General features: G+C 59.3%; 3 protein-coding genes across 3 annotated transcripts in view; 2 read left to right on the top strand and 1 right to left on the bottom strand.

The window, feature by feature from the left end:
- The window catches only part of LOC114022270 (zinc finger protein 420), a 48,282-nt gene that overhangs the window by 18,523 nt on the left and 12,953 nt on the right, over positions 1-16,806 (top strand). Inside the window, exon 5 of the mRNA XM_037898685.2 lies at positions 11,407-11,409. Coding sequence (XP_037754613.1) covers positions 11,407-11,409 — 3 coding nt within the window. The remainder of the gene's footprint in view (positions 1-11,406; positions 11,410-16,806) is intronic.
- Positions 489-5,296, bottom strand: CTF1 (cardiotrophin 1). The gene is made up of 3 exons (XM_037898691.2): positions 5,010-5,296; positions 2,125-2,261; positions 489-1,617 (listed from the first exon to the last, which is right to left on the bottom strand). Exons 1-3 carry the CDS (start codon positions 5,023-5,025, stop codon positions 1,162-1,164), a joined length of 609 nt encoding a protein of 202 aa, XP_037754619.1. The 5' UTR covers positions 5,026-5,296; the 3' UTR covers positions 489-1,161.
- On the top strand, positions 7,647-14,721 carry BCL7C (BAF chromatin remodeling complex subunit BCL7C). Its single transcript, XM_043550166.1, has 6 exons — positions 7,647-8,195; positions 9,385-9,463; positions 9,604-9,712; positions 13,190-13,351; positions 13,659-13,744; positions 14,183-14,721. The coding sequence occupies exons 1-6, from the start codon at positions 8,104-8,106 to the stop codon at positions 14,327-14,329; spliced, it is 675 nt and encodes a 224-aa protein (XP_043406101.1). The 5' UTR covers positions 7,647-8,103; the 3' UTR covers positions 14,330-14,721.

The raw sequence follows: 16,806 nt of genomic DNA, 5'->3' as shown, positions 1-16,806 counted from the left end.
CTCTCTACGTTGTGTATCTGCTCAGGGCTGTTATTCCAGTGGTGGGTGTGTAGCAGCCCAGATAGAAAGAAGGTTGTCTACCTTAAAAACATGGGCTACTTCTGTCTGAGCTCAGGGGAACCTCCATTAGCAGTATGGGGAATATGAAACATAGTGGAGCCATTTTGATTCTAGCCGGTAGAGGGCCGTAGTCTTTCTCACACGCGTACACAGAGAGACGCAAACACAGCCCCACTTCCCCACACCAGGGGGCAGTGCTGGAATTCCTGTAAACTCTCCCATGTCTCTTTCTCTGCAGTCGTGTCACGGGAATGTCGGTAAAACTGGTTTCTTCGACACTCAATAAAAGCTCTGGTTTTTCTGAGATAATACGCTTGTGTTGGGATCTCTCCCCAGATCTGGGAGGGCAGTGGGGGCTGGTGGGTTAGAGCAGGGGGGGCTGGGAGCCAGAACACACTCGTGCCCCCAGCAGCAAACTCCCCACACTGTGAGCTTCTACTAAAAATACTTTATTAATAATAATTACACTGTGTTTTCTGGTAAGAACATATCACAGTATGAACTACAGTTTTGGGGGGGGATGGGGGTGGAGGGGGGGGTCAAAGGCCACCCCATCACCTCCACATATATGGGCGGGGGTCCCCCACTATTGTGGGGGGGCAGAGGGGACTCCTCCTAACCCCTCTGCATAAACCAGGGGGGAAATGTCTGTATTGACAGGGAGGGAGGAGTTGGGGCCGATCCCCCCCCACCCAGAGTTCAGCGGGGCAGGGCCCCTTCGGGGAAGTGTGTGTATGTGGGATCCCCTCCCCGCAACCAGGGCGGGAGTTGGGGGAAGGGAGACCCCACCCAGGGGGTTGCAGTGAGGGGTGGGGAGGAGAGGCTGTGAGAGTCGGAGGTTGGAGCAGTAGGGGCAGAGGGTTGGGGGGGGCAGATGGGGGAGCAGGAGGTTTCTTGGGGGAATGGTTGGGGCAGGGATACTTGGGGGCAGATGCAAGGGGGGGTTTGTGTGGGGGCAGGGATTATCTGAGAGGCAGATGGGGTCAGGACCTGGGGGGTGACAGGGGCAGGGGATATCTGGGGGGCAGGAGCCAGGGGTTCCCAGGGGAGACAGGTGGGGGGGCAGGGGTAGCTGGGGGGCAGAGGGGAGGATGGGGGCACTCACAGTGGGTACTTGGTGTGGAGAAGCCCCAGCGCCTCGTGGCTTCGCCTGGCCCAGTCCCGATGCAGCCGGCACACGTGGTACCCGCTCAGCTTAGCCAGGAAGGCGCTGGTGGCAGGGCCGCCCAGGCTGGGGGAAGGAGGCGGGGGGCCTGGCACCCCCAAGGCGCCCATGATCCCCTCCAAGTTCCCAGCCAGCCCCCGGCACTGACGGGCCGCGGCCTCCAGCTGCCGGTGCAGCTCCGAAGCCAAAGGGTTGAGGTCAGCCTGCTGCCGCCGCACGGAACCCAGGAGTCCGGGCAGGGTGGCATAAGCCACGGCTAGGTGCCAGAGCCGCTTCTCATCGCTCAGTGCCAGCCAGGCCTCGGGGGGGACAGAGGGCGAGGGCAGCCCGGGGACTGCCATGGCAGGGGGTTGGAAATCTGGACTGCTGAATGGCTCTCCTTGGTGACGCACCTGGAACAGAGAGACACTGAGTCAGGACTCCTGGGTTCTATCCCCAGCTCTGTAAGGGGAGTGGGGTCTAGAGATTAGAGCAGTCGGGACGGGGACCCACAGCTCCTGGGTTTAGCAGTGGCTCTGGGAGGGGACTGGGGCTCCAGGAAGCTGTCTGAAGCATTTGAGCGGTAGGAGCAGCAGTGAAATCTGTGACAAATTTAATACTTGAATTGCCATCATTAGGTTCAAGAGTTAACCGCTCTTTGGGCTGCATGGGGCAGCTTCCCCCACTCACACCCATCGTGCCAGGCTGTCCGCAGACTCAGGCGGATGTCATGGTTTCACGCAGGAGCCCAAAGGGCGCCTCACCAGCAGGGGACAGAAGGAGATGGTCTCCCCTGGGACTGAAGCCCGGGAGTAGAAGAAAACCTTGCAGGCCACTGTGTAACAGGGACACGCACACAGAGGACTCTGACCCCTCCAGCAGGGGGCAGCACTACCTCCCCCACCCCCCCCAATGCTCACATATTCTGCCAGCAGCTGTTCAGAGCGGTGCTTCAGAAGCACCGTCAGGCTGTGTGTTTGCTTGATCTTGGTGGCTACCTCTTGCTGGGAGAGGGACGAGGGCGAGGAGGCGGAAGACAGCGGGTTGGCGCGATCCACTGGAGAGAGGGAGTGAACCAAGGGTTAATTCCGCTCACGCCCCGAGCCACAAGCCTTTGGGGCGCGCTCCTGGGCTCAGAAGCCACCTCGAGAGAAAATTCATCTTGGGAAATTCCGCCCGCTTGGAAAAATACTTCTGAGATGCGGCCACCTCTGGGGTGGGGCAGCTGGGGACCAGCCCCACGCAACGGTTCCTTCCATCTCCTGCAGCACAGCGCCTCCTAGCGCCACACGGGGACACTGGGGCCTGCACTGACTGTCCGGGGGGGGGATACCCCCTACTGAGCCTCCTGCCCCATAGCACAGCTACCCCTAGCACTGTTCGGGGGCATTCGGGCCAGCTCTGATTGTCCAGGGAGAACACCCCCTGCTGACCCATTCCCCCGCCAGGTGTCAGATGCACCCCACCCCATATTGTCCTCAATATTTTACCTCCCAGGCAAGCACCAGAGATCCCATTGTCCTGAGCCAACGCACCAGAACGAGCAGCAGCTCCCTTGGAGGGGAGGAAAAGTCACAACAGAGCTGTGGATAGAACCCAGGAGTCCTGGCTCCCAGCCCCCGCTGCTCTAACCCACTAGTCCCCACTCCCCTCCCAGAGCCGGGGAGAGAACCCAGGAGTCCTGGCTCCCAGCCCCCCCTGCTCTAACCCACTAGACCCCACTCCCCTCCCAGAGCTGGGGAGAGAAACCAGGAGTCCTGGCTCCCAGATCCCCCTGCTCTAACCCACTAGACCCCACTCCCGTCCCAGAGCTGGGATAGAAACCAGGAGTCCTGGCTCCCAGACCCCCCTGCTCTAACCCACTAGACCCCACTCTCGTCCCAAAGATCTGGATAGAACCCAGGAGTCCTGGCTCCCAGCCCCCGCTGCTCTAACCCACTAGACCCCACTCCCCTCCCAGAGCCGGGGAGAGAACCCAGGAGTCCTGGCTCCCAGCCCCCCCTGCTCTAACCCACTAGACCCCACTCCCCTCCCAGAGCTGGGGAGAGAAACCAGGAGTCCTGGCTCCCAGACCCCCCTGCTCTAACCCACTAGACCCCACTCCCGTCCCAGAGCTGGGATAGAAACCAGGAGTCCTGGCTCCCAGACCCCCCTGCTCTAACCCACTAGACCCCACTCTCGTCCCAAAGATCTGGATAGAACCCAGGAGTCCTGGCTCCCAGCCCCCGCTGCTCTAACCCACTAGACCCCACTCCCGTCCCAGAGCTGGGATAGAACCCAGGAGTCCTGGCTCCCAGCCCCCCTGCTCTAACCCACTAGACCCCACTCCCCTCCCAGAGCCCCCCTGTCTAACCCCCCACCCCTTTCATTGATCTCAGAGCATGATGAGCTTGTGCCAGGCAGTGCCCATGCCCGCCCCCACTCTCAGGCAGCTGGTCACGTCCCAGCTGTCAGCCCCCGCCCGGCCAGGTTCCCAGCCCGACTAGCTACGGGGATGTCCCAACGGCCCGAGAACCTTGCCAGCCCCAGCCCTGCAGGAGGGTGACGCGGGCATCACAGTGGGTACCTGCCCAGGCCGGAGGAGCTGGCCAAGGCAGAGAAGAGGACTCCTGTGGAAGCACCATCGCTTGGGACCCTTCTCCACCTTGGGTGACGCCAGTCTCCTGGGGGGTGTTGCCACCACGTCATGGGTTCTATCCCCGGCTCTGCGAAGTCTAGTGGTCAGAGCAAGGGGGGCTGGGAGCCAGGACTCCTGGGTTCTATCCCCAGCTCTGGGAGGGGAGTGGGGTCTAGTGATGGGGGGCCTGCATATCAGGACTCCTGGGTTCTCAGGAAGGGAATATGGCCTCCTGGTTAGAGCATATATAAGCAACACCCCCTGTGCCCTCCCCCCCAGGATGGAAGAAACAGAGCGGTCGAGTGGGTCTTCCACCAGCCACAGCTCTGCAGATGCCCCTCAGTCCTGACCCCCAGCCTTGGGTGGTCACGTTGGTGGGTCTCGATGAGCACGTCACGGGCTTTGGGTTCGAGACCTGGCCGCGCGCGTCACGCTCTGTCCCTACCCAGATTCCTCTGGCGCCCAAAGCTCCACCAGTCAATCATTAGCTAGGGGCCACCCCACCCTAGAGATGGAGCCCGGAGGAGCCGCCAACCAGGCAGGTGGCTGGGCGGACAGCAGAGTCCACGCTGCCCCTCTGGCTTGCCCCGCAGAGACATCTCCAGGGCAGGAGCTGGTGGGTGGACAGAAGTGGGTTAGCTCTGTGGAAGGGAAGATGAGGAGGACGGTAGAAGAAGACCTGGGGCTGGCGGCCAGAAGTATAGAGTGGTGGCAAGGATCTGGAGAAGTTTCTACAGGGGACGGGGTCCTCTTGGGGTTCCTCAGCTCTTGGCATGTACCCCAGCCCCCATTGCCCCCAAACTATCTCCAACTCTCCCCAATTCTTAGCCCCCCCTGAGCCCGGAGCCCTCCTCAGGGAAGCCAGGTCCCTCACCAGCCCACACCCCGTGCCATCTAAACCCTTACTCCCACCCCCAGTTCAGTACTTCCACGGTGCAAGCTGACCCAGGAATGTCCCGGGACCCAGGAATGTCCCCCAAATAAGGGGGGACTGAGTCATACACAGGTGGGGACAGAACCCAGGAGTCCTGGCTCCCAGCCCCCCCTGCTCTAGCCCACTAGACCCCACTCCCCTCCCCTAGCCAGGGAAAGAACCCAGGATTCCTGCAGCTACCCCAGCTCTAACCCACTAGACTCCAAATCCCTCCCAGGGCCAAGGAAGGAACCCAGGAGTCCTGGCTCCCCTACCTGTCAGCACTTCCATGCTGTCCCAGCCGTGCGCACTTGTTGCTGTCCCGCAGAGGCCAGGCTGGGGGCGGGGGCCCTGGGTTTATATCCCCTCCCAGCCCCCCCTTCCCCCCCACCCCGCCCCCGCCCCGGACCCGCGTGGGTGCCAGGAGGCTGAGCTCAGCGCTAGCCCGGCCTGGAGCAGCCCCAGCCCGGAGCGGGGGTGTGTGGGGGGGGAGGCGGGGGTGAGCAGCCCCTGGAGGTGGGGGGGAACGGGCGGGGGGTTGCTCTTTGCTCCGCTCCCCCCGCCCGGGCCCCGTCCCTCCATGTGCGGGCGGGGGGGGGGGGGGGAGAGGGGACAGCCTCGGGCATAAACACATTCCTGAGCCGGCTTAAAGGGGCCGCGGTGCGCCCGGGCCGGGGGGGGGCGGGGGGGCAGGCGCTGGGTGTCCCTCACTGCGCCCCTCTGGGCCTCCCCGCCACCCCCTTCTCTAGCTATCCCTCCCCCCCCATCGTACCCCTCCCCTCCATCCACCCCCTTCTCTAGCTACCTCTCCCCCTCCCCCTCTCTATCGTACCCCTCCCCTCCATCCACCCCCACCCCTTCTCTAGCTACCCCTCCCCCACCCCTCCCTATCGTACCCCTCCCCTCCATCCACCCCCACCCCTTCTCTAGCTACCCCTCCCCCCTCCCCCTCTCTATCGTACTCCTCCCCTCCATCCACCCCCACCCCCCTTCTCTAGCTACCCCTCCCCCTCCCACTCCCCTCTCTATCGTACCCCTCCCCTCCATCCACCCCCACACCGCTCTCTATATTACCCCCTCCATCCACCCCCACCCCCTCTATCGTACCCCTCCCCCATCCATCCCCACCCCTCTCTATCGTACCCTGCCCCCTCCATCCACCCCCACCCCTCCTCTAGCTACCCCTCCGCCACCCCTCCCTATCATACCCCTCCCCTCCATCCACCCCTACCCCCACCCCCCTTCTCTAGCTACCCCCTCCCCCTCCCACTCCCCCACCCCTCTCTATCGTACTCCTCCCCTCCATCCACCCCCACCCCCCTTCTCTAGCTACCCCTCCCCCTCCCACTCCCCTCTCTATCGTACCCCTCCCCTCCATCCACCCCCACACCGCTCTCTATATTACCCCCTCCATCCACCCCCACCCCCTCTATCGTACCCCTCCCCCATCCATCCCCACCCCTCTCTATCGTACCCTGCCCCCTCCATCCACCCCACACCGCTCTCTATCTTACCCCCTCCCCTCCATCCACCCCTCACCCCTCTCTATTTTACCCCTCCCCCTCCATCCACCCCACACCGCTCTCTATCTTACCCCCTCCCCTCCATCCACCCCTCACCCCTCTCTATTTTACCCCTCCCCCTCCATCCACCCCACACACCGCTCTCTAGCTAACCCCCTCCCCCTCCACCCCCACCCCTTCTCTACCTTACCCCACCCCATCCATCCACCCCCACACACCACTCTCTAGCTAACCCCCGCCCAATAATCCCCCCAGCCAGCCAGCCCCATACACCCATCTATCACCTTTGGGGGGAGTGGGGTCTAGTGGGTTAGAGCAGGGAGGCTGGAAGCCAGGACTCCTGGGTTCTCTCCCCAGCTGCGGGGTGGGGTCTAGTGGTTCGAGGGGTGGGGGAGACTGGGAGCCAGGACTCCTGGGTTCTTTCCCCAGCTCTTTGTACATTTAACTCCTTTCTTTGTGTCCCTCACTCCTTATATGACCCAGACCTGTGTAATATCACAGAGACACCCCCCCCCCGCCCCCGCCAGCTATTGCAAGATGTTTCATGACTTTTCTACGTCTCTTTATTTGTGAAACGTGCAGGGACGAGGGGCAGAAAGACACAAGGGCCACCTAAGCTCCCGGCACACCCAGCTCTGCCCGGGCCCCTCACTCCCGACCCGACCCCCCCTCCCCAACTTCGGTCCCTAGCAGGTTGGAGATACCTTCCCTTGTGAGGCTGAGGTCATGGTGATCCCCCCCCACCACACACCTCCGGTGTGAGTCAGCGACGGCACAATGAGCTCAGTGTAGACATCCGAGCCCCTCCATTGTAATCCCTTCCAAGCCGCTTCCAGGATTAACTGTGGGGGTGGGCGTGGGAAAGGGGTGGGGGGCTGGGAGCCGGGACGCCTGGGTTCTCTCCCTGGCTCTGGGGGGGGGGGAGTGGGGTCTAGTGGGTTAGAGCAGGGGGGGCTGGGAGCCTGGACACCTGGGTTCTCTCCCCAAGTCTGGGAGGGGAGTGGGGTCTGGTGGGTTAGAGCAGGGGCGGGGGGCTGGGACCCAGGACTCCTGGGTTCTCTCCCTGGCTCTGGGAGGGGAGTGGGGTCTGGCGGGTTACAGCACGGGGGGGCTGGGAGCCGGGACTCCTGGGTTCTCTCCCTGGCTCTGGGAGGGGAGTGGGGGTTGGGACCCAGAATGCTTGGGTTCTATGCTTCTCCTGGGGAGGGGAGTTGTATCGAGTGCCAGAGAACCCAGGCGTCCTGGCTCCCAGCCCCTCTGCTCTAACCCACTAGAACCCACTCCCTTCCCCTCCCCGATAAGAGCTTGGGAGAGAACCCAGGAGTCCTGGCTCCGACCCGCCTCCCTTTCCGCCTTCCTCTGCCCCCCCCCGCGGCAGGCCCCAGCTCGGCTCGCGGAAGCCGGGGAGTTTTGCTTCCGCTCCACCCTTTCGCAGCGAGCTGAGCCGAGCCGAGCCGAGCCGCGCTGCGCTCCGGCCTGGCCACCGGCGCCGGGGCCGCCCGACAGACCCAGCCGTCCGGACAGGGGGAGCGGGAGGGCGGCTGCGGGGGCAGGGATCCATAGAGGCGGGGGGCAAAGGGGGGCAGAGACAGGAAGGGGGGGGCGATAGGAGCCGGGGGGGGGGGTGTCTGTGGGGCCGCAGCGCTAGGTCCCAGCCAGGCAGCCAGCGGGGCAGAGGTGGGCGATCGCTGGTTACAGGGGTAGGCGTGTGGGGGGCTGGATGGACGGGTGGCCTGTTAGACAGACAGACTCCGAGTGAGCCTCCTCTCGGCTTCCCCCCCCCCCCGGTGTCGTTCCCCTCCGCTGCCCCCCTCTCTCCCCCCTCCCCGCCCCGGGCGCCGTCCCCATGTCAGGGCGCACGGTGCGGGCCGAGACCCGCAGCCGGGCCAAGGATGACATCAAGAAGGTGATGGCGGCCATCGAGAAAGTGCGCAGATGGTGAGCGGGCAAGGGGGTGGGTGGGTGTGTGCCCCAGTGCCCCACCCCAGAAGTGGCTGCATCTCAGTGCCAGGTAAACCAGCGCCCCTGCGGCGTTGATGGGCGGCCGTGCCCCAGTGCCCCACCCCAGAAGTGGCTGCATCTCAGTGCCAGGTAAACCAGCGCCCCTGCGGCGTTGATGGCGGCCGTGCCCCAGTGCCCCACCCCAGAAGTGGCTGCATCTCAGTGCCAGGTAAACCAGCGCCCCTGCGGCGTTGATGGCGGCCGTGCCCCAGTGCCCCACCCCAGAAGTGGCTGCATCTCAGTGCCAGGTAAACCAGCGCCCCTGCGGCGTTGATGGGCGGCCGTGCCCCAGTGCCCCACCCCAGAAGTGGCTGCATCTCAGTGCCAGGTAAACCAGCGCCCCTGCGGCGTTGATGGCGGCCGTGCCCCAGTGCCCCACCCCAGAAGTGGCTGCATCTCAGTGCCAGGTAAACCAGCGCCCCTGCGGCGTTGATGGGCGGCCGTGCCCCAGTGCCCCACCCCAGAAGTGGCTGCATCTCAGTGCCAGGTAAACCAGCGCCCCTGCGGCGTTGATGGCGGCCGTGCCCCAGTGCCCCACCCCAGAAGTGGCTGCATCTCAGTGCCGGGCGAGCCATCCCCGTGCTTAAAGGAACTCCCTGTGACTAAATGCAGGATCAGGCTCTTAATGAGAACAATTAATTATTATTCCATGGTTTTATTAATTATTTGGTTGATCGTTCACCTCCTTTTTTCTATGGAAATTGCTCCTGAGACATGAGTGGCTGTCAAATTATTTACCCTGGCCTAGATGATATGTGTGACACGGATCAAGATAACAGCTTACTACTGCTGCTGCTTAAAGGAGTCTCTGCTTTAACTCAGGGGGTGGAAGGATGCAGTGTGAGGGTTTCATCCCTCATGACAGAGGGTGATAAGCTACCACTGCTCCTAGCTCAAGGCCTGGCCTCTTTAGCTCTGCATGGAGGACAGCAACTTCCCAACGCAACTAGCTAACGGCATCAGTCCTTTAGCACTGCCTAGCAGATAATAACCTACTACTTCTGCTAGTGAATGGCCTTACAATCAGGTCGATGGTGGGGGGGGATCTCTGAAGATTTTGGGGGTGGGGGGGATCTCTGGAGGGCTATAATCCATCCCATTGAACTCCTCGTCTCCCCCCACCCAGGGAGAAGCGCTGGGTGACCGTGGGCGACACGTCTCTGAGGATCTACAAGTGGGTGCCGATTGTGGACCCCCGGGATGAGGTGAGAGAGGGGCTGAGCGCTGGTCTGCCCCAACCCCACCCCCCATCTGTCTGTCCCTCCTGTGCTCCTCTCGCCCCTCCTTTCCAACACCCCCCGTTTGGAGGCCATCTCTACTCCCCGCTCTCTTCCCTTCCCTGCAGGAGAAGCGGCGACTGGCTAGCAGTGGGGAGCGGCACAAGGGCCGGGAGAGGAGGGGGCGCGTGCCCAGCCCCCGGGCCAACCCCGCCCTCCTCATGCTGGACCTGAACGGTACGTTGCTGGCTGGGGAGGGCCCGCCGGGGTCATCTAGTCCAACCCCCTGGCGAGATGCAGGGTTTGCTGTGTCTGAACCATCCCAGACAGGTGGCTCCAGCCTCCTCTTAAAACCCACGACCCTCCCTAGGCAGGTCCGTGCCACGGTCCTCCTGTTCTTACCGTCAGGACGGGTTTCCTGAGATTTCATCTCAATCTGCTCTGCTGTGGTTTGAACCCGCGGCCTCTTCTCCTGCCCTCTTTGCCAACTTTCTCCATCCTTTTCATGGCAGCCTTTCAAGTATTTGAGGACCGTCCTCATGGGTCCCCCTCCAGCTCCTCTTTTCCAAACGTACCCAGGTCCTCCGGCCTTTGCTCAGGTGGCTTGCCTCCCATTCCTTTGATCATCTTTGTCACTCGCCGCTGGACCCTTTCCGGTTTCTCCACATCCTGTCTGTACGCCGGTGCCCAAAATTGGACAGCCCTCCAGCCGAGGCCGAACCGGTACCATGCCCTCCCGTGACTGGCATGCTATGCTTCTGTTACGTTGCATTTGCTTTAGTTAGTTCGTTTGTAGTTTTTGCCACAGCAGCACGTTGCTGACTCTCATGCGGAGGTTGTGACCCACCACGACTCCCAGATCCTTCCCAGCAGGGCTGCTGCCAAGCCAGTTACCCCCCCCCTTCTCTTTGTGCATTTGGTGTTTCTTCCCTAGGTGTAGCACCCTACATTTGTCTTTAGAATCATAGGGCTGGAAGGGACCTCGGGAGGTCATCTAGTCCTGTCCCCTGCACTCACGGCAGGACTGACTATTATCTAGACCATCCCTGACAGGGGTTTGTCCAACCTGCTCTTAAAAATCCCCAATGATGGAGACTCCACAACCTCCCGGGGCAATTTATTCCAGGGCTTAACCACCCTGACAGGTAGGAAGTTTTTCCTGATGTCCAACCTAAACCCACCTTGCTGCAATTTAAGCCCATTGCTTCTTGTCCTAGCCTCAAAGGTTAAGAAGAACAATTTTTCTCCCTCCTCCTTGTAACAACCTTTTACAGACTTGAAAACTGTTCTCACGTCCCCTCTCAGTCTTCTCTTCTCCAGACTAAACAAACCCAGTTCTTTCAATCTTCCCCCACAGCTCATGGTTTCTAGACCTTGAATCGTTTTTGTCACTCTTCGCCGGACTCTCTCCAATTTATCCACATCCTTCCTGAAATGTGGCGCCCAGAACTGGACCCGATACTCCACTTGAGGCCTAATTAGAGCGGAAGAATTACTCCTCGTGTCTTGCTGACAACACTCCTGCTGATACAGCCCAGAAGGATGTTCCCTTTTTTTGCAACAGCGTGACACTGTTGACTCACACTTAGCTTGTGATCCACTATGACCCCCGGATCCCTGTCCACAGCACTCCTTCCTGGGCAGTCATTGCCCATTCTGTGTGTTGAATTTCATTCTGTCTGTGGCCCAGTTTTCCAATTTATCAAGATCCCTCTACGCTCCAAAGTGTTGGCAAGCCCCCCAGCGTTGTCTCATCTGCAAATTTTCTCTATTTTTACAGCCAGGTCATTAGTGAAGATGTTAAACAATGCCGGACCCAGAACGGATCTCTACGGAAACCCGACTTCATTCCGTTAATAGCTACTCAACCAATTATGTATCCACTTCATGGTATTTGTGTTGAGTGTGCATTTTCCCAGCTTTCTTATCAGACTGTCACGTGGGACTGTGTCAAAAGCCTGGCTGAAATCCGGTTATATTATGCGCACTGCATTCCCCCCATCCACCTAGGGTGACCAGACGTCCCGATAAAATCGGGACTGTCCCGATTTTTAGGTCTTTGTCCCGCGTCCCGACTGATGCACGGTTGGGACACCATTTGTCCCGATATTGCGGCTTTGGCCACTTCAGTGGGGGTTTTTTGGGGTTTTTTTTTTAGCTTTGGCAACTCCGACTGGTTTTTTGTTTTTGTATTTGCTTCCCCCATGTGTCCCGATATTTTCTCCGTCACATCTGGTCACCCTATATCCACCAAACCCGTTACCCTGTCAAAGAAGGAAATCAAGCTGGTTTGGCAGGCTTGGTTCTTGGTCACGCCATGCTGGCTGCCGGCGATCACCCCGTTCATCCTCCAGGTATTCACAGATTGAAGGGTTTACACATTTCTCCAGCAGCTTCCCAGGTATCGAACTCCGGCTGACTGGTCTCTCGATCCCCGGCTCCTCCGTTTTCAAGATGGGCGCTGCGCTAGCCCTTCCGGGACCTCTTCACTCATCCCTGAGTTTGCAAATATTATTGCCAGTAGCTCCGAGAGGTCTTCTGCTAATTCTCCTCGTCCCGATCTGCAGCGCTTCCCCGGTTTGGGCTGTGGTAACTTTGCGAGTCGCCCGGTCACATGTCATTTTGTGTGTGAGGACTGCAGCAAAGTAGGCCTTGAGCAGCTTTGCCTTCCTATCGTCTTCCCTTGCCAGCTCGCCGTCTCCATTGAGCCGCGGATCCGCGCCGTCCTTGGTCTTTCTTTTTTGTCTGACGTATTTGAAGAACCTCTTCTTGTCTCTCGCATTCCTTGCCAGCTGGAACTCATTCTTTGCCTTGGCCTGCCTGATTTTGTCCCTACACGCTCCTGTGGTTCCCATGTAGACGTCCTGCGTGACGTGCCCCTCCTGGCTGTATCCCTTTGGGGCTTTCGGTGGCTAAAACGCTCCTCGTGCAGCCACCTGGGCTCTTCTCTTTCCTCTGCTTCGGAACAGCTTGATGTCGAGCCTTTAATATTAAATCTTTTAGGAACTGCCAGCCCCCTTCGATTCCTCTTCTTCCGAATTGGTCTTTCCATGGGACACCGCCTGCTAGTTCTCCGAATCGGTGGAAATCTGCCTTTCTGAAGTCCAGTGTCCTTGTTTTGCTGTTCTCAGGCCCGACTTTCCACAGGATCTTGAAATCTGTTGGATCCTGATCGCTTCCTCCCAAATTCCCGGCCACCTTCACGTAGGCAACTCATTCGTCCCCCTGGGTCCAAGCCAGCTCCAAACAGGGTGGACCCCCCTTGTTGTTTCCTCAGCCGTCTGGATCGGAAAGCTGTCCCCTTCCCACGCGAAGAATTTGCAGGATATCAGGGGAGTTAAGATCCCCCGTTAATACCAGCTCAGGTGTGCCCTCATCCGGGAGGGCAGGGCAGGACTCTGACCCCCCAAGACTGAGGAGATGAGACCCAGGTGTCCAGAATGGGAGTGAACATTTGGCATGGCATCGTAAGAGTTCACCTCAAAGGGGCCCTGGGGATCAAGGGGATGGGACCCAGGCATCTGGGAAGTCCGTGCTCCCAGCCCTGAGGAGATGACAGGATGGGACCCAGGCCTCTGGGATGGCAGTGGGTCCAGCATGTCTGGAGTGAGGGGATGGGACCAGGCATCTGGGATGACAACGCCCCCAGACGAGTGAGCGATGGGACCCAGGCGTCCGAGACGGCCCCCACCTGTAACCCTCTCCCCTTTTCAGATGAGAACAGCAACCAGAGCTCATTGTCTGAAACCTCCCTGGCCAAGGGGGGAGACACCAGCTCCAGCCCCACCCCCGACCGCAGCCAGACGGCGACCCCCACCCCGCTGGGGGAACTGAAAGCGGAGGACTCGCAGCCCCCCATGCTGGGGCAGGAAGGGGGTAAGTGCCATGGTGGTGGTGGGGGGAGGGGGAGGAGGGAGGCCATGTTCCCAGCCTCCAAAGGAGGGAGGGAGCGCGTGAAACCCAGGAGCCCGGGACCCCCAGCACTTCTCGGGCGTGACAGAATCCAGGATGGCATCACTTCAAGGCCCAAGGGAGTGAGGGGATGGGACCCAGGCAGCCGGATGGCCGTGCTTCCCGGAGGGCTACAGCAGAGGGGTGCTCCATAGGGTTACTGGGGGTGAGCTGGCACCAAGGACCTATAACCCCAGGGTACTCCCTTGTCTTCATTCCTATCTGGGTGCAGACTCTGGGGTGTTGCTGCTTGAGGGGACGGATGAGCCCCCCATGCTGACCAAGGAGGACCCTGTTCCAGGCCTACTGGAGTCACAGGTGCAGGGGGAAATTGAGGGGTGAGGGGCATGGAGGTGGGTTGAGTGTAGACTGGGGAGCGCATGGTGGGGGAAAATGCATGGAGGAGTGGAATTGAAGGATGTATGGAGTTGAGGTGTTGGGTCAGGTGCATGGGGGTGAAGGGTACGTGGGGGTGGGTTGAGTGGGGTGGAGATTGGGAGGTGGGTTGGGTGGAAGTTGGCCCATTGGCAGTGGTTGGGTTGGGTGGAGGTTGGGTTGGGTGGAGGTGGGGCCATTGGCCCGCAGGTCTCATTGCTTATGTTGGGGTGGGTGCTTACCCGTGGCACAGGAGAGAGTAGGGAGGTTGATGGGGATCTCTGGGTGGGATCGAGGCTGGCATACCAAGGTTGCTGGGGGTGTCCATCCCCCAGGCTGCTCCCTCTCGAAGTATAATACCCCTTCCTTGTTTCCCCAAAGGGCCAAGAGGATGCACCCCCCTTTGAGACGGCCCCAACCTTCCCGCAGCCGGTGCTGGAAGAAGAGGATGATGAGTCCATGGGGGCACCTCCCCTGAAGCGCATCTGCTCCGAGGAGCAGGAAGTGGGTGCCCCCCACTCCCCATAGACCTAGCCTCGTCCCTGCCTTCTTCCCGGCTGGAGAGCATGGGGGGCAGAGGGGGAGCGGGGCAGGAAGTGAATCATGCTTGCCAAATGCAAAAGGACCAAAGACACTTTGAAGAGGATGTTGAAGAGGGTGTTGGTGTTGGGTCAGGACTCCTGGGAGGGGAGTGGGGGCTGGTGGGTTAGAGCAGGGGCGGACGCGGGGCTGGGAGCCAGGACTCCTGGGTTCTATCCCTTGCTCTGAGAAGGGAGTGGGAGGAGATGGGACGTGGCTAGGGAAAGATGGGCAGCATCCCCTGATGCCAGACTTTGAGGGGGCCTGGGTGAATTTTACATTCTCTGTGTATATACGTATTTTTTTGGTCTGAACAATAGACTTTGCTATTAAACTGCGAATGTGGCTCTGTGCCAGTCATTTAACAGCAACCCCCACGCAGCCTCAGCCCTCTTCAACCAGGCGAACGTCTCCTCTGCACCCCAGCACTGAGATGCAACCACCTCTGGGGTGGGACAGCTGGGAAACAGCCACACAGCGATGGAGCAGGGGGATGACTCCCCCGCTGCTTAAAAACACAGCTCTGGTGTCCCCATCCAGGTCTGTTCCTTTTGGGGTGATGGGCCAGAGGATGGGGCTGTATCTGGACTATAACGGAGGCCTCCTACAATTCCATGAACAGGGCCCCCCTCTGCCCTCATACTACCAAGGTTCGAGGGAAGGCTGTACCCCAGTCTGGGGTCTGGTGGGTTAGAGCAGGGGGAGCTGGGACTCCTGGGTTCTATCCCCAGCTCTGGAAGGAAAGTGAAGTCGTGAGGGTCAGAGCAGGGGCGGGGTTGGGAGTCAGGACTCCTGGGTTCTAGTCACAGATTCCAAAGCCAGAAGGGACCATTGTGATCATCCAGCCTGACTTCCTGGGCAACGGGCCGGAGAACGTCCCCCCAAATCATTCCCAGCACGGAGCTTTTTGAACATCATCCACTTCTGGTTTTAAAATGGTAAGGGATGGAGAATCCACTGCCACCCCTTGGTAAAGTGTTCCCGTGGTTAATTACCTTCACTGGTCAAAACTTTCCCCGTACTTCTAGGCTGAATTTGTCGAGTGTCAACTTCCAGCCATTGGAGTGTGTTAGATCTTTGTCTGCTAGATTGACGAGCCCGTTATCAAACCTTTGTTTCCCATGTAGGTATTTCTAGACTGGGATCAAGTCACCTCTGGACTTTCTCTTTGTTAAGCTAAATAGATGGAGCTCCCTGAGTCTGTCACTGTAAGATGTGTTTTCTAATCCTTTAATCATTCTCGTGACTCTTCTCTGACCCCTCTCCAATCGATCAACATCTTCCTTGAACGGCACCAGAACCGGACAGAGGATTCCAGCTGCGCTCGCACCAGGGCCAGATCCAGAAGTCAAATAACCTCCCTGCTCCTGGAGGGTCCCTGGCTTGTGCACCCCACAGGCTCCCCGGCAGCTCATGTCCAGCTGATGACCCACCATGACCCCCAAATCTTTTTCAGGGTTGCTGCTTCCCGGGAGAGCTTCCCCCAGCCCGTAAGCACGGGCGACATGCTTTGTTCCTCGGTGGATACATTGACGTCGAGCCGTATTAAAACACCCATTGTTTGCTTGCGCCCAGCTTACCAAGCGAGCCACATCTCTCTGGAGCAGTGACCCGGCCTCGTCATTATTCACCACTCCCCCAATTTGTGTGGCATCTGCAAACTTTCTCAGGGATGATTTGATGTCGGCTTCCAGGTCAGTGATAAAAATGTTAGCGTAGGGCCAAGAACGGCTCCCTGCAGGACCCCGCTAGAAGCATGCCCGCTGGCTGGCGATTCCCTGGTTACAGTTAGAGACCTATCAGTTAGCCAGTTTTTTACCCATTTAACCTGAGTCATGGTCATTTTATATCAGCCTGGGTTTTAATGAGAATGACAGGCCGTACCAAGTCAAATGCCTTACAAAAGTCTGTTACATCAACATGATTACCTTTATCAAGCAAATGTTCCCTGGTCCGGCTTCCGCTTGAGGGTCTCAGCAGAGTGGCAGCGGATGGCGTCTTTCAGGGTCCTTTCCAGCATCGTTCTGGCGGTCGGGGTGACGACGGTGTGGTCCGAGGTCTTTATGAATGGCACCAGTATTCCCAGCTCATCACAAAGAGAGATATCAAGTTAGTTTGACGGGATCTATTTTCCGTAAACCCATGGTGATTGGCATTAATTATAGGACCCTTCTTTAATTTATTATGAATGGATTCCTTTATCAGCTGCTCCATAATTCTGCCCAGCATCGATGTCAGGAAAATAGGCCTACAATTCCCCGTTTACCCTTTTTAAATATTGGCACAATATTAGCTTTCTTCCAGTCTTCTGGAACTTCCCTGGTGTCCTCCGGCTTATTGAAAATCAGCATTGACCATCCAGCAAGCTCCTCAGCCAGCTCTTTTAAAACTCTTCGATGCAAGTTAGCCAGAGGTGCTGATTTAAA

Source organism: Chelonia mydas, chromosome 6 (genome assembly GCF_015237465.2).
Source record: "Chelonia mydas isolate rCheMyd1 chromosome 6, rCheMyd1.pri.v2, whole genome shotgun sequence".
In the NCBI taxonomy this organism is placed as follows: Eukaryota; Metazoa; Chordata; order Testudines; family Cheloniidae; genus Chelonia; species Chelonia mydas.
This window is presented reverse-complemented; position numbering and strand designations above follow the sequence as displayed.